A 15,962-nucleotide genomic window follows, 5' to 3' on the forward strand; every position below is an offset into this window, starting at 1 on the left:
GTGCACGCATGCGAACCAACCCAGTCTCAAGTTCCCTGGGTCCCCGGTGCTAACGAGGTGAAACGTCATGAATAAATTATCGATTCTGATTTGATCGAGTATCGAGAGCAAAAAAAAAAATGAAACGATAGTACAATGTAGACGAAGAGAAGGAATCGCTTTCGATTACGATGGCAGGGAAAAGAATAACAAAATGATGCTCTTCGAGCCTTCTAACCATCGGAAGGTTAAGAAGGATGTTTCTTTGTACGCGCTTCGTTCACTTTTTGCTAACGAAGTCACATATTACAAAGATACATAAAGCAAAAGGATTTAAATGATGAATTTATACATCGAAGTCAACTAGAATATCCCGAACAAAATGACTTTTTGTCGCAGAATGATTAATAGCTAACGATGAAAGGATTTTAAGATAAAATCAGGAGCTTTAAAGCTCCTCGATGCATAACTCCCAAGCATTTTTATTGATACAGTTTACGAGTTATTTATACGGTTTAGATAAATCGCAAAAAACTGTCCAATAAATTATGTGAGTGCTGATCACATCATGGCTTTCATCACATGCGGAACGAATGGGTAAAAACCAAACCTCGTCAAGGATCCTTTGAACGGTGGAAGAGTGGAGAACGAACAAAGATGACATATTCAAGCGGGACGAAACGACCCAGACTCCTTTCCTGTAACACAACCTCCGTTTGATCGTCAATCGATAGGGGCTGAAGCGGGCCACCTATTATTAATCATGCTATCGATTTCGACTTTAATAACTTTATTTTGTCCTTTCAACGTAGGAAACCATTTTGGACTCATTTTTTTTTCGACCGTGGAGCACATGTTTTTTTCTTCCCTTTCATTTCGGTTGCGCTGGTACCAATTCTGGGGGGTATTTCGCTTGTTACGATTTTCCTTTCAACATGTTCTTTTTTGTTAGTTTTTATTTTTTTCTGCTCTCCTCTATCACTCACTTGGTTCCTCTCAAACAACTTATGTGTGTATTTTCTTTTTCCTTGCATCCTCAACACAACCAGCAAAACACCGGACGCCGGCACGTTTCATCGATAATGTCGAGCGAGAAAAAGCTCGGCTACAAGACGCCTCACTCGCCGTTCCTGTCGAAAGTCACCTTCCACTGGATTGTGCCATTGCTGTGGCGAGGCTACCGGGAACCGTTGGAACTGGAGGATCTGGGCAATCTGCACGAGAAGGACACCAGTCGCTATCACTACGATCAGTTTCTGTTCATTTATCAAAGCTACAAGGTAAGTTTGGCCCGAATGCTATGGGCGGTTCCGGAGTGGGTTGCGGGTTTGAGTTTTGAGTTTTGGTGAGGAATTTTCGTCCTTCGTTTTTGCATCCTCTGAATGCGCAATGTCCTTTACCGCGCCCAAACCCTAGAGCTTACCGCAGCAGCTCTTTTATTGACGAGCTCTTACGCTAGTAGAGACGCTACTTAAAAGCTTTGAAGTCGTTTCTCACGACAAGAACGCGAGAAAGGGTTTTAGGGGTGGAAGAGTTTCATGGAGTGACGTGCTGACCATAAATCAAGTATTGTCCGTGTCGGGATGTATTTGCCCGAGTGTGTGTGTGCGTGCGTGAAGGGTTTCGCACTCTCAAAACTAACCAACTATTAAGCCACTCCTTGAGTGTAATCGTAAGAAATATTAAAAGCTAAGATAGTTTCCCATTGCTTTTATGTCACCAAGGAGAAGCAAAAAAAAAAAATGCGACAAGGAAAATAGTTTTCTTCTCCAAAGTTGGAAGCCTGAGAGAACTTAGCTTCCGAAGTAGCCACTTTGGCGGCAAGTTTACGTTCTTAGCTGCTCGTGCGAAGCAAAGGAAAGGCGAGAATCTAAGTAAAAACATGCTGCTTAAGTGTAAAATAATGACATGATTAATTATGCTACAAACAAGCAAACATAAGGGAGAGCTTTTCACTAGTGAGCTAGCAGGTTCGTTAATTCTACTCGTATAAAGGTTTTCCATGGAAGGAGCTAAAGTTGTGGTCCGTTTTGTACCGGTAGTCGTTGTTGTTGTTGTGCGATAGTTTGTTTTTATTCTTTCCCTTTTTTAGTAACAAAATAGGGACTTTCCGAGACAATGAAGGCATGCTTGCCGAATTTGTGTGGTTTTTTAACTATAGAAAGACGCTACGGCGCTGCATCATGAGAGATTTTTAGGAATTTTTCACAAAATAACTTCAAAAGAATCCGATGTCACTAAAGTTGAGAAATTCATCAATCGATTAACGTGGAATATCTTAGGACTCTAAACAAAAGCTTATTCAGCAGACAGCTATATTCACATCGATAACATGTTTCGACTTTTTTTAAACGAAAATGTTGTTGGCTTTGTTTAAAAACAGGATTTGATATCGATCGTGAACATTACCAGTTTAAGGGTCCAAAAATCATTGTCCAAAATTTAAATCTGTCTTCATAATGAGGAAGTTCTCTTGATAAATTTGTGAGAATGCTACGTGTAATCTTACATTTTATTAAGTTTGCTTTTAAACCTTTCGAAGTTTTTTTTCTGAATTTTAAGACTGCTTACAGGGAAAGATTCAGTTAGGATTTCACATTATTTCTGTTGTGTTCAAGTGCTGCGTCACCGCTGCTTTGTATCAGAAAGCATCAGTTAATGTATTTTATTGTTATAAAATTAGGAAAGAAAAATTTGGAACAGAAATAGGAATAGACTGAGAATGGCTTATTGAACACTTTATCAGTAAAGATAATGTTCAGCGAACTTTCGTTCTCGTTATCATATGGAGAGCATATCCAATGAGTTTTCTTAGAAGATAGCTTCATTCAACTCCAATCGAAAAGATGCCTTTCAAAACCCACACAAAATATGTGAGGGTAAATCAACAACTAATCAATCATAACCGAATATAGTATGAGAAATACGTTGATGCATTCCTGCTCAGACCTGACTTTTTCAAAAATTATGTTGAGGGACCGGAGCATTTTTAATTAAAATTAAAATTCATTTGAATTAATATTCATACATGGCCTTTTGAACATTTTAGAGGAATTAATTGTCTTTTGATTTAGAAGAAATGAGATTCATGCTACACGAATAGATAAGAGCCACAAAAGTGTAACCTATTGAAGCACCGCAAAGGGCCAACCAAAACACATTAAACAATTCAGACCGTTTATTCATGCCATCATTAAGAATCCGGTTCCTGATGCACGAACCCGTGATTGTCCATCTACAGCTATCCGCACTTTCATCGACACGGAACAAGCCTTATCGCCCGCCGTTAGTGGCGCGTCTGACGCTAATTGTGCGTGAATGTTGGACATGCTTTGACCCTTTTCATTCCGGGGTGACAATTCACCGTATGAAGCATTTCAATGTAAGGATTTGGCTGGGGTGAGTGTCAGCATCGTTTTTGTTTTCGTTGTGGGTTGATCTCTTTTACTGGTGTTGTGGCTAATGTTCCGCATCATCACTGCAGTCGTTTAATACGAGTGAATGTGACGGGGGAAAGAACAGGATTAGCCAGAACGGTGAAACTCATCCTTCTTTTTTTTTTTTTGGGGAAAACGGGTACAGATGAAGCACAGGATTACACGAGCTGATAATTAATTCACTCTTCTCACCACTTTACTGGCGGTCAAAATTTCAGCGATCCCTCTCGGCACGTCTTTTGTGCAACGGTTGTACTTTACGAATTTAGCCGGTGGATTTGTAGTTCTCATCAACAATGGGGTAAACTAAAACTGGGTGGTAGAAAAGAAATTAAAAAAAAGGGAAAATGAATTTTAGGTCGACCGAGCCGCTGAAAGCTGGACAGACGAATGGTTTTTGTGTTTGGATTTGGAGAAAGAAAAAAACTTGCAATGGGTGCCATGAGGGTAGCGCGATAAGCTTTTCCTCGGTCATGCAAATCAAGGTTTGTCGGGGTGTTTTTTTTTCACCACAACCGTACGAAAGCTTCGTTTGTGTGACAGTATGCTCGATCCTTTCTTATCTAGCGGTGGCTGGTTGTTTGGGGTACGGTACCGGAATCGACTTCGTTTATCCGCCTTGAGGTCCAATTATTTTTTCGCATTTGCTTGGTGGAGGATTTTTTTTTCACATGCTTTCATGATGTTCCGTTATGAAACCGGAACCCATTTGTGTAGGTTGTCAGTGTGTGGGTGTGTGTGTGTGAGTGGTTGGGTGTTGGGACAGAGATAGTCATTTTGAAAGGGTTTGCGTGAGGGTATTTTTGTGCTTTTTCAAGCTCACTGATTTAGGTTGCTCTATCACACGATCTCACCACTTTCTTATGACATAAATCACTTGTCCGTGTGGTGCGGTGGGTGGTCGAGATATTCAAGCTGACCAGGCAAAGGATTGTGACTAAATTTGTTTCGCTTTATTCGTTTCATTACGGTGCGTTAGGGGGTGTGATGTAATTTCACTATTTTTATGATACATTGGAACATGTAGTAGAAGTTTGAGAAGGGATCAATGAGGTTACCCAATTAAATTTTGCAATAGAATTATGATTAGCAAGATATAAATTTTAAATGGAGACGGATGCTATTTATGCGATTTCGATGGAGGCGCCTGGTGTTTCAGGGACTGATCAGAAAAAAGTTGTATGAGTATTATTTATTTATCGCCATAAGTCTTTGCAAAACTTCTATAGATTAGTTTTTAGTTTATATTCTTCTAGGCATTTTTCACTTGAGGGCAGGTCATCTGAGTAGCCTTTTTTAGAAACAGATGTGGCCCCTCTCAGCCCTAAAAATAAACCCCAAAAATCCAATTAATCTTTCTTAACCGTGTTTATACTGTTTCTTGCAATCCTTTCGTTTCTCCCTTATCTCAAGAGCACCCGTGCATCTCTGTGGCGCTGTTACCTTCGAAACGGGTGGCGCATGTTTTTGCTCGGCGGGCTCCTTAAGCTTGCCGGCGATCTCTGCGCCCTGGTCGGACCACTTTGCATTTCCAATATTGTCGATTACATAGCAGCTCAGTCGATGGTAGCCGGCGTCGGCGAAACGTCCGCTGCGTCCTTAATTTCGAGCAATGAGACAGTGCGCTGGAACAGCCCAAACCCGTCCCACACGGGCTTTAGCAAATCAAATCAATCACCTGTGGTGACAGCCGGTGGCCTGGAGGAAAACGGTGACGGTGCCGATGGTTCCCGACCGATCGAAGGGCTCGAAACGCTAGCACTTACCTGGACGTCTCTGTTCGCTAATGGATGGATCGTGTGCGTGCTGGTGCTGGTCGCTTCGCTCGCCCAGGGAACCCTGTCCCAAGCGAGCACACACCTGATGGACGAGGAAGGCATACGGCTCAAAAATGCTCTCCAAGGGTTGGTGTACCGGAAAACGTTGCTGCTCAGCTCGAGCTGTTTTCACGCGGTGGAAAAACTTCCGGCACGTACCGAAGCTCCCACAGCGGGCGTTGACCAGCCGCAACAAAGCAAACCGCGAAGGAAAAGTGACGAGCAGGGTGAACGCCATCACCGACGGGAGTCACCATCGGTGGAGAACAATGTCAACAGGCGTGCAGCAGATGCAACCGAATTGGACGCGGAAGTGATCGAACATAAAACAGCGGTGGCAAACAGTGCGAACGATGACGTGGCAGGTAGTGATGAACAACGGCCAACGCCAAATGCAACAACGCCCACGAATGTCAACCGGTTTCACCAGTTCAGCGATCGGAGATCGACCTGGGAGGGTAATGCAGCAGAGCGTCTGATTTGTGACGCACAATCCGGAGAAGAACCACCGACGAGTGGGCCAACGGCAGCAGCGGAGGCAGCGAATGACCGAGACCGGGGACGAAATGGACCAAACTTTGCGCACGATGCTGGCACCATCACGAACCTAATGTCGGACGATGCGTTCAATGTGATGGCGTTCGTGAAGATGGTACATTATGTGTGGGCCATTCCGCTAAAGGTGAGTGTATGTTTCAAGAGTCCTTGGTTAAATGGAACACGGCCGCGTGGCCGTGTTCCCTTTTTCCGGGATTTGTTTGCATAGCAGATTTTAGGGCATGTTAGGTTTGTGCGAATAGAATTTTAGAAAGCGGCAGCCGAGCCTGAGAGTAGTTTCCCGAAAGGTAACAATTTCTATCAATGTTTCGAAGGCTTCTAGCTTTCAAGCGGCGGCACCATTAATGATGATGTTTATTTTGTTAGCAACCTAGTAGCCTTTATTGCAGTGTTGCCAGCGAATGATATGTTGCGTCTAAATCAATGGCATTGAGGCCTCCAAAGAGTGGGGCATATGATTAAAGGAGGCGCTTGAAGTGCTTTCTAAATACCTAATGCAATCATAGGTTTATGCACTGTAATATAATTGAACGAACAGAATATTGAAATGAGTTATTAATAATTAGCGTTGAAATTTGAAAATCTAGTAAAACTTTTACATATTTTTGATTGTATTTTTTTGCAGTGTAGTTCATTTATTTAAATTAAAAGAGTTTTTATACAAGTTAACGATTAGTTATCGTATACAAAAACAAGAGAAGCTATAAAAGCTCATTTAAATTGCTTCGAGTCATCGATGGCACCGGTACGGTTAACGATAAACTGCTCACTAATTCACTTTCGTTTGGCAAATGTTTTCGCACAAAATGTTCCACCATTCCAATATTTGCAATCGGATACTGTTTTTCTGCCTTGTCCTTTAGTTCCTCTCATTTTTTTTACACATCTACCGCCTGGTGCAAACATTTGCGACAGCAAAATTTGTCATGAAATTTCATTAAAAAATCAACATCGGTGCAGTGTTGCACTCGTCCGTAGCCGTGTCGCTGGCTCAGCTGTGATAACAATGTCCCGGACGTCAAGCGGGCCACAACCGAAGGCGTCACCCGGTGCCGATAGTGATTATATTCAATTATTCCAAACGAGTGTGTGTGTTGAAAAAGTTGATTTTACTAGTTTTTCCTCCTCCATTTGTTTGGTTCAGGTGTTCTGATTTTGTGTTGCGCTTTTTACGCACTCGGCGTTACGAGGGAACGAAGGACGCGGGTTAGTGTTTGTGGGTGGGACCATTTTTTTTACCGATAAATACTCGGGCGTTTAAAAAGCATAAAGCTTTTCACGGTTAAGTTGAGCAGGCAACATAATGGGCTTAATTGGAAACAATAACGAAGCAGGCCAGGTGGTTGTTAAAGGTAAATATCCTTTGAAAAGGGTAGGCACGTTTAATTGACATCGTTAACTCGTCCTTCTAGATTCATTCGATGCTGTTTTTTTGTATTGTTTTGCAATTGCTAGGTAAGTTGGTCACGACAGAGTACGGTGCTAGAGTTCAAACAAAATTAAACTGCATGGCAAATGTGTCAACAATATCTATGAACGGCTGAAAGACATATGAAAAGATTTAAGAGTCGCCTTATGTTCACTGGAGGTTCAATATGGTAGGCGATGAAATGTTGAAGTAATTTTTATTCTGGGTAATTCTGGGATATCTGCTGCTGCTGACGATGAAGAGCTGTGGGCATATTAAACTTATCGTTTTACATTTTTGCCCTCGATCCCTAGATTTTGTTGTATCCGTCGGTACGTTGAAGAAGTTCTTGGTTAGAACATTTGAAAATCCTATCAAAAATCTTGATAATTTTTCACAAATTCTGCTATTGTTTACCTCATACGGTGTTACAGTGAACTCTCAACAAAACAATTTTAGATCGCCATTCAAAGCAATTTATTTTGTAATGTATGTTGGTCGATTTTTAATAAATAGCTGCGGGTAAAATCTATTCAACGAAGGCAAAATTAGCAGGATAAAATTTTATGTAAGCAATAAGAAATAGATTGACGGTATGAATGTTAAAAAATCTGAATGATAAACATCCAAAACCAACAACCGAAATTTTCTCTATTCTTGTCTTAACTAGACTAGCTTGGCTTATGGTTTACTAGATTTGCCGATACCACGTAGTTGGACAGTCAGTCCTCACCTTAGTCCTCAGAACCTCAGTCCTGAGTCCAGTAAAGACCTCAGACGCCGCTGTCGGCTACCTGGTGAGCACCCGGGACAACAGAAATGATCATATATTAATTAGACAGTTGTGTGGAATGCAAAGATATGCTCGCGTTGCTCATTTTAACACGAACATGCTTTAACGGATAGAGGAGAAGTTGAATCTAGAATAATCGGACTTAGGGGTGAAATGAAACATCACAAGATTTTAGGTTCAATCCTAAGTGACGACCAGTTACGCCGTTCCTGCATGCATCTACTGTTTGATGCCATTGCGTTGCATTTCGTTGGTTTAAGACGTTTGTCAGCAATTTTATCAGTTCGGTATGTGTTTCTAGAAGTTTTAATTCTACGTGTGGGTTCTGTGTACGGTACTGTATAGCATATGCTACAGCTGGTTTGAATGATTTAAGTAAAAACTGATTAACAGAATAATTCAATAAGAATTGCTCTTTACCCCATTTAAACGGAAGTGTACAACACTTTTTCTTTGTGCTTTATTTGTGCTTCAAAAAGTTTATCTGTGATAAAACATTTGTACGGTAAGCAAGAAGGCGAACTTACTTTCCATGCGGGTTGCCCGAGAAAGTGGGAAACACTTTCACAACCATATAGCTTCCCAAGTCCCAAAAAAAGCAGACAACATGCTTACAATCTCAAGTTTCTTTGTCTATCGATTCTGTAACCGATCCATACCGGGAAATTTTTCTGCTGGTGTGCGTTTGTCGATAGAAGCTGGTACGTTTCTATTTAATTTGTCACTGTATGGATGCGCAAAACAAAAGACTAAAAAATCTAACCAGCCATCAAGACGACTGCAGCCTGTCGAGCGCATAATTAGGATTGAAGCGAAAGTTTTTCGAGCTACCACGTCTCAAGCTCTGGTGTAGCTGTATTCGCCCGGTTCGGCCCGGTTGTGTTGTTCCGGAAAGATTGTTGCTTGCTACGACGGGGCGGAAGATTTCGGAAGTTTTCCAATGAATGTTTTACTGCCGCTGCTGATGGCCGGCAGCAGTTATGGCTATAATGGCGCTTTATGTTCCCATTAACATTCCAACCCGGGGCCAACGGGGCATGCCATTTTGTGCAGGTACCTGTTTTACACCCGACTCACTCGTCGCGGTCCGGGTTGCTTCGAGGTGGCCGGAAGTGTGGTGGTTGATTGTTGTGCAAATAAAAGCTGAATCGTACACGTGAAGGCACCTGCAGGGAATGTATTTCTGTTGCTCACTTTAAACACATTAAAGGTGATGACAGGAACATTAAAATAAAAAAAACCGGGTAAGGAGAGAAAAACTTAAAATACTCCTTCGCAACGTAATAAAGAGAAATGTGATAATTTAACGTAATTAAATAGTGATAAAATGTTCTTTGCCTGCGAGCGAATTTGAGTGGAACGTGAAGCAAAACTGGCAAACACACAAATGCGCATAGAAGTAGTGATAAAATGAATATTCAATATTGTAAAGCTCTTTGCTTCGTGAATGACACATTTCGCAGTCGGTCTCTAGTTTAGTAATTAGAAGCTTTTCATTTCTTACACCGCTCAACACAGTTAATGCTACTTTATTCCCTCTTGCTGGGCGGATAGGGCTGGCCAGAACGTGGAGAATAAAAAGCGAAGGTGCAAAGTAGGTCAGCGGGAGTGAGATAATTTGAAATTACAAATTACTCGCTGGCATTAAAGCTTGCGCCGGTCGTGCTGGACGCGTTTGCACCGCCTTCGCCGTCAACTTTGTCATCATTTGGCATTGGTCGTTAGTTTGGTTAGTAAGTAAGCGTGGGTCAGGATGGAACCGTGCTACTTGCATAAGACGACTAATTTCTTCCTTAAGTTTTGGCCACAGGGTTGGTTTGGGTAGTAGGTTGGAACAGCCGCTAAGCACTTCATTCCAAGCTCATGGCATTTTTTTTACTACTATTGTGTGTAGCAGGTCCTGAAGGATTTTCCTTCGTTTCTTTTAACGTCAGTCGCTTCTCGCCACAACAACTGGGACACTCATCGCGGGAATAATGTGTATCGCGGTAAATGGCAATTGGCAGCGGTTTTTTTTTTTACACAATATAGTTTTAAGAGCACTTTCTCAATGACAATGAAAATAATAACGACGGTGATGATGATAATGATGATGATGATGTTGAGGATAGCTGCAGTAACAAAGTCTGGTTAGTATCATTGACGTAAGAAGCTACTTCAGCTCGGTTGTATCAACCAAAAACCTCTTCTAGAAGGACACCGGGCTCATTCATTCGGGAACGTTAATGAGTGGAAACAATTTTCAATTCATTACCCTACGGGCACGATAACACTTGTCCGGAGGGAACCTCTACCCTTCGGCCAACGTGAGGATGGTTGTTGTTTGCGGTTGTACTTGCTTCGAGCTTTCTTCGCTTCGCTTCTTCCCTCGTCTCATTCGAACTTTGGTCTATGATTTATTTTACTTATTTACTTACGTTCATTACTGTGCATCGTGTTAGTTTACCAGCATCTTCTACGCCAAGTAGCCTTTCAACACCCGTTTGAGGTTTTTTTGTTGTTGTCACTCCGGTTTTATAATTACATTTTCAGATCGCCGTCGTGATGTACCTGCTGTATCGTCAGCTGGGGATTAGTACGGTAATTGGATCGGTCGTTTGCATCGTCACGATGACACCGCTGCAGCTGCTGATCGGTAAGCTGATGGCGGCCAACTCCAAGAAAGCATCGGTATGTATACTTTTTTGTTCAAAGAGTGGTAGATGTAGTGAGGTTCAATCATGGGGGGGGGGGGGGGGGAATCAATTAATTATCTCGAGCATGTATATGATTGCAAAATTGTGTAATTATAAACACAAACATGGCTTGTGCATGCAGTGGTGTGATGATTCGTGCGGGGAACAAAAGAAGCTTTTTTGCGGGGAGGAATTTTGCGCTACTGTTAAATTTTTTAAATGGCAGCAAGCCTTTAATAATTGCATATTGACCAGAGTATGGATAGTGACTAGAACACGTATTTGTATTCTTGAAAGCTAAGAAAATATAATACGTTACATAAATTTATTATTTATAGAATAAAAATTTTTTTTTTTAATTCAAAACTAGAATTTCAATGCTTTATAACAGTACGCGTTGACTGGCTAATAATACCAATTTTCACATAGTTTGACGTGTTGATTACCTGAAAACGAAGCTAAAACAATATAAAAGTTGGAAAGCCTAGTCTTGCGAGGTTTGATAATAGCACATCTATTGATACACGTTGAAAGCTTTGTTCTGATCCGTTTACATTTACATTTACACATATTATCGTCCAGTTATGCAGTTTGTAAGCGCACATAACTACAAAAGACCAAAGCACCTGCTCAACGTCATGCTATCGTAAGGAAATGCATAAATAAATAAATAATACGCTACTTCATTTCGCCTAACTAAACTAAACTACATAGAAAGGTCCTTAATTCATTTGAAGTTAAACAAAAAACGACATTGTTTTCAAGAGTTCCTTAGACTTAGACTTATTGCCATTCAATAGTTAATGAATATGCGCCATGCACTTTCTTTTGTGCTCAAGCGGATCTACTCCAAATAAAAGATAGATGCAAATTTAAGCACCGTAAAAAATCTCCTCCTTAAAATCTTTGGAAGCACATAATATAACGTCTAGTGTACGGAAGATTTTAGAGATCATCAGCTCACAGTGGTACGTCCCGTCCCGTAGTGAGGACTGACTATCCAACTATATGTTATCGACAAATCTAGTAAGCCATTAGATGGTCGGCGTTACCCAGAAGGTCGTTATGCCAAGAAGAAAAAGTTATCTGCGAGGGTAAGCCTGTTGTCCAAAAGGATGCCTAACAACGGGATATGTTAGAAATACGGGGTACAGAGCTATTGTATGATGAAATTCAATAGGCGATCTCTTTCTTGAAAACGTTTTTGACTGTATATTTTTTAATATTAACTATTAAAATTGCATCACGAGTTAAATTTTGATAAACAGTTTTGGAGCCTATGACAATCAGTGAGGACAAAACATGGCCAGAATATCTTTAAGCCGTTAGCATAAAAGAGCTTTTCATAGTCTGAGATAGCAAACAGTAAAGGAACTTCACAAAAAGCGGGGTTAGCTCGATTGCACGATGGTATTAGAGGAGGAGAAATACTTCACCGATGAGAAAAATATGTTCAAACTGAGTAAAATCCATAACTTTCCTTAAAGAACAGAGCTTCGATTAAAGTATCTTAAACAGCAGAATTTTATGTCTTTTTGAACAGCAAGTTCTGGCCTCAAAGATTTCAAATAGAATCCATTAACCGTTTTTCAAAAACATTTTCCCTTCATACGTTCAGCGAAATCGTGGAAAGGTATTTTCGACGAATTAAATTCTTCGCAGTGTGTCGTTCACCATCACCACAATCTCACTCACATTCACTTCCGTGGATGTTTTTCACGGAATTATATTCTCTGGATTTAACGATATTTGGCCCATCCTTTCGCCCCACACGTAAAACACATTCCGGTCCCTTTCCTCCAATTCTCTTCCCGCGTTATCATTGCAGCAAACATCCCTGTCGAGTTCTCTCACTCTCTTTCTCCCTGCCGAGCAGCGTTCAGATTGTGTTTGTGCAAAAAGGTTGAACTCATTTGTGAGCCAGACAGCCGTAACACAAAAAAGAAAAGCTCCCTTGGCCATTTACCCACAGTCTGTGTTTCTACTTTAAATTTCTCCACTCGGTAACACCATCAAGGTGCATCAGCTCAAAATCAGCATTAACGGCAGTAGCTGCAGCATCCCGTACGGTTCATTTTGAATTTCTGTGCATTTTCAACTGTGATTTTTCTTCAAACCCCTCGTTTGCTGTGTTTCCATCTTTCACCGCTCTTCCCTCTCTCTTTCTCTCTCTCTCTCTCTCTCTCTCTCTCTCTCTCACCACAATGCAGGAATGCACCGACGAGCGGTTGCGGCGCATCAACGAGGTACTGCTGGGGATAAAATTAATTAAACTGAACGCATGGGAGACCGTATTCAAAGATAAAATTTCGCAAGCCCGCCAGCAGGAGTTACGCCATCTCGACCTGGACTCAATCTACTGGACATTAATGAGTAAGTAGGACCCCAAATGTTCCGCTCTCGGGCTTTGAATGTTGCTCGTCTGGGATGTATTGTGTGGCTTAGCGTTAGGATGATGTGTTTGTGCTGTGCAGGGGGATATGTTTTATCTGTACGATCGTTGAGGGATAAAGCGTGTGCGTTTGGTAATGAAATGAAGGTAAACAAGCTTGAGGGTAGCCAGGCGTCTAGTTTTATTTAATGAAATGATAGTATTCTATCTCATTTTTCCCGAATGTCGTTAAATAAAAACAATATTTGGAGAACTAACATTTCATTAGGATGCATATGTAGAGCTTGCAGTTTTCGCAACCTTTGTTAGGGCTATGCCTAGCATGAGATACGTCGGGTGAATAAAAGCGCCATTCCACATTATTGACATAATTAAAATGTTGCAGGAAAAGAAAATGGGAATCATAAAAAAATGGTGTGAAATATAGTGCGAGACGCTTTTCAAAAGACATTTTCTTTTGAGCATCCCATTACCAGCTGTTTGTGGCAGTTTTTTGTTTCAATGTGTACTCCTGTCTTCAGCTCAATTTTCCAGAACTCTGCGAAAACTGGAAAACCGTTATTGGTTCGTAATGGAATCCTTTTTTTCTCCAGCGACGCGACGAATGCAAGTGAATAGTAATTTTGTTATAGTTTGTACTTGTTTTCTTTTCCCGCTCTTAAGGGATTCTATTCCCTTACTTACAAAGTAACGAATACTTACTGGACTGTTTGCGTAACGTTCGAAGGAAACGTTATGCTGACAGTGAGGTGACATTTTGATTGAAATATGAAAGCATTCGAGCGGTGTGTATGTGCCGATGAAGGAGATGCATGTGTGTTTGATGTTGTAAACTTTTCCTGGAAAGTAGTTGCTGCTGTACAATGAAACTTTACTTACAATGTAGCCTTTTCATGTTAGTAATAGTTGTGGTGCGTTAGCATATTTCAATTAGGACAAAATTAAATTCTTCTTGGCCAAACACCACCCAGCCATGGCTTACTAGACTTGCCGATACTACGTCATAGGATAGTGAGTCCTCATTATGGAGTCCGGATGGGATTTGAACCCCTGTACTGCCGTGTAAAGACTGGCGCCACTGTCACCTACACCACCGTTAACCTATCAATTTTAAATTAGGTTTTTCTAGTTTGCTAGAGAATTTCACAGTGATACAATTTCGATGAAAATCTAATCAAGAGTAGAGCTTTACCAAATTGTCAATTCTACAAGCAAGAAGTATTATGATATGAAATGAGTATATGACTCAAATGCCTTTTTTACTATGATCTATTTCAATTCTGAGGTTTTCTTTTTAAACTCTACTGTTTTCTACTTCATCTCGGTGATTTTTTATTTTTACTTTGTAGCTTTCTATTTCAACTGCTCTGCCAAACACAGTGGATTGTTTTGATTTTCAAAGTTTTATATCAATCCTTGCCATACCTTTTCTTTGCTAGCGTTACAGAGTCATCTGAAATGTCTACACGCACCAAACTTACCAATATAATCCATTTTCATTTCCAGTGCTTCTCACACACATTTCTTCGGTGCTAATTACCATCGTCACGATAGCCGTCTTTCTCGCACTGGAAAACAACCCGATCGAGTTGACCGCCGGCCGGCTATTTGCATCACTGGCCCTCTTCAACCAACTCACGGTGCCACTGTTCATCTTCCCCATTACGATCCCCATCACGCTGTCGGCCGTCGTGAGCACAACCCGGCTGGAAGCCTTCCTCAGCCAGGCGGAGGTCGAACGTGGTTCACTCGAAGGTATCCGCACGATGGCCCGAATCCTTAGCAAAAGTGATGCCTCACTAGACATGGACGAGACGGGCGACACGACGGATGGTGGGGAGGCCCAGTGCACGGATGCACCGGCCACTGCAGCAACCAGCAGCAGCGTCGAAGAGGGCGAGCGCGTTAAATCGCCCGATAATGTCACCGGTGCGCCGCAAACCGAGCGGAAAGCTGCTGACAATGGTCCTTCGCCGGAAGTCAGTGGGAAAAGCTGCAGCCAGCAGTCGTCCATGAGTTCGGGTCGGTCGATTACGTCCGATCAGGTGGAACCGGTTGTAATGGATCGGGCACAGGTTGGTCGGCATCGACCAGCCAAGTACCAAAAGACGACCCCCGGTCCACGGGTAAAGCTGAAGAAGAATAGCCAGCTGTCGGTGAGCGCTCGGTTGGAGAAGTGTCGCCAGAAGCAGAAGCATCTGGCACGGGAAATGCGCTTCGGGCTGCCCGACCATGCGGCTGTGTTTCTTAAGGATGCCCGCTTCCGGTGGACCGGTACGGTAGGGGCCGATCGTGCACTGTACTCGCTGTACATCGAGCAGCTGACCGTGCCAAAAGGTGAAGCAAGCCGGAAGCAGTCGAACATGGAATGCAAAATTAACCTGTTTCTTCTCTCTGTCTCTCTCTCTCTCTCTCTATTTATCTCTGTTGCGTTTTGCTCCACGGCTCTAGCTAAGCTGACCGTCATCGTTGGACGCAGCGGGAGTGGCAAATCGTCCCTGCTGGCAGCACTGCTAAAAGAGATAAATCATCTTTCCGGCGAACTGATCTGGAATAAGTAAGTTCTGTTTTTTGGTTATGGCTAATCTTTCCGCCCGAAAGCGGCACCTTTTGTGAAGCATGAGCGGTGATTTAGCGCATCAGAAAGATGAAGGTAAAAAGGATGAATCGAAACACCGGAAGATAGAAAGTATGCAGGGCGCACCCGCCCGTATGACAATCGGCTGATTATAAGAAGCGGATTTTGTCTCGGATTAGCACCGACCGGCAGCGTTTGTGCGGCAGCCAAACCCGTTCGGTTGGAAGTAAACATGGATTATCCCGGCTAGCAGCCGGAATCGGCAACTGGAATATAAGAATATCAAGAACCCTTTTTGCTAATTTGTGTCTTATACGGGCGCAGA

The 15,962-nt window shown here is 42.1% G+C and overlaps 2 protein-coding genes across 2 annotated transcripts in view; one reads left to right on the forward strand and one right to left on the reverse strand.

Moving 5' to 3' along the window:
- Nucleotides 1-15,962, reverse strand: part of LOC126564828 (protein pygopus) — a 341,232-nt gene that overhangs the window by 17,274 nt on the left and 307,996 nt on the right. The window lies entirely within an intron of this gene.
- Nucleotides 1-15,962, forward strand: part of LOC126565767 (ATP-binding cassette sub-family C member Sur) — a 48,736-nt gene that overhangs the window by 11,736 nt on the left and 21,038 nt on the right. The window contains exons 4-9 of the mRNA XM_050222975.1: nucleotides 1,029-1,259; nucleotides 4,830-5,915; nucleotides 10,525-10,662; nucleotides 12,878-13,040; nucleotides 14,566-15,396; nucleotides 15,511-15,616. Of these exons, the coding sequence (XP_050078932.1) occupies nucleotides 1,029-1,259; nucleotides 4,830-5,915; nucleotides 10,525-10,662; nucleotides 12,878-13,040; nucleotides 14,566-15,396; nucleotides 15,511-15,616 (2,555 nt within the window). The remainder of the gene's footprint in view (nucleotides 1-1,028; nucleotides 1,260-4,829; nucleotides 5,916-10,524; nucleotides 10,663-12,877; nucleotides 13,041-14,565; nucleotides 15,397-15,510; nucleotides 15,617-15,962) is intronic.

This window comes from Anopheles maculipalpis, chromosome 3RL, assembly GCF_943734695.1.
Source record: "Anopheles maculipalpis chromosome 3RL, idAnoMacuDA_375_x, whole genome shotgun sequence".
Lineage (NCBI taxonomy): Eukaryota > Metazoa > Arthropoda > Insecta > Diptera > Culicidae > Anopheles > Anopheles maculipalpis.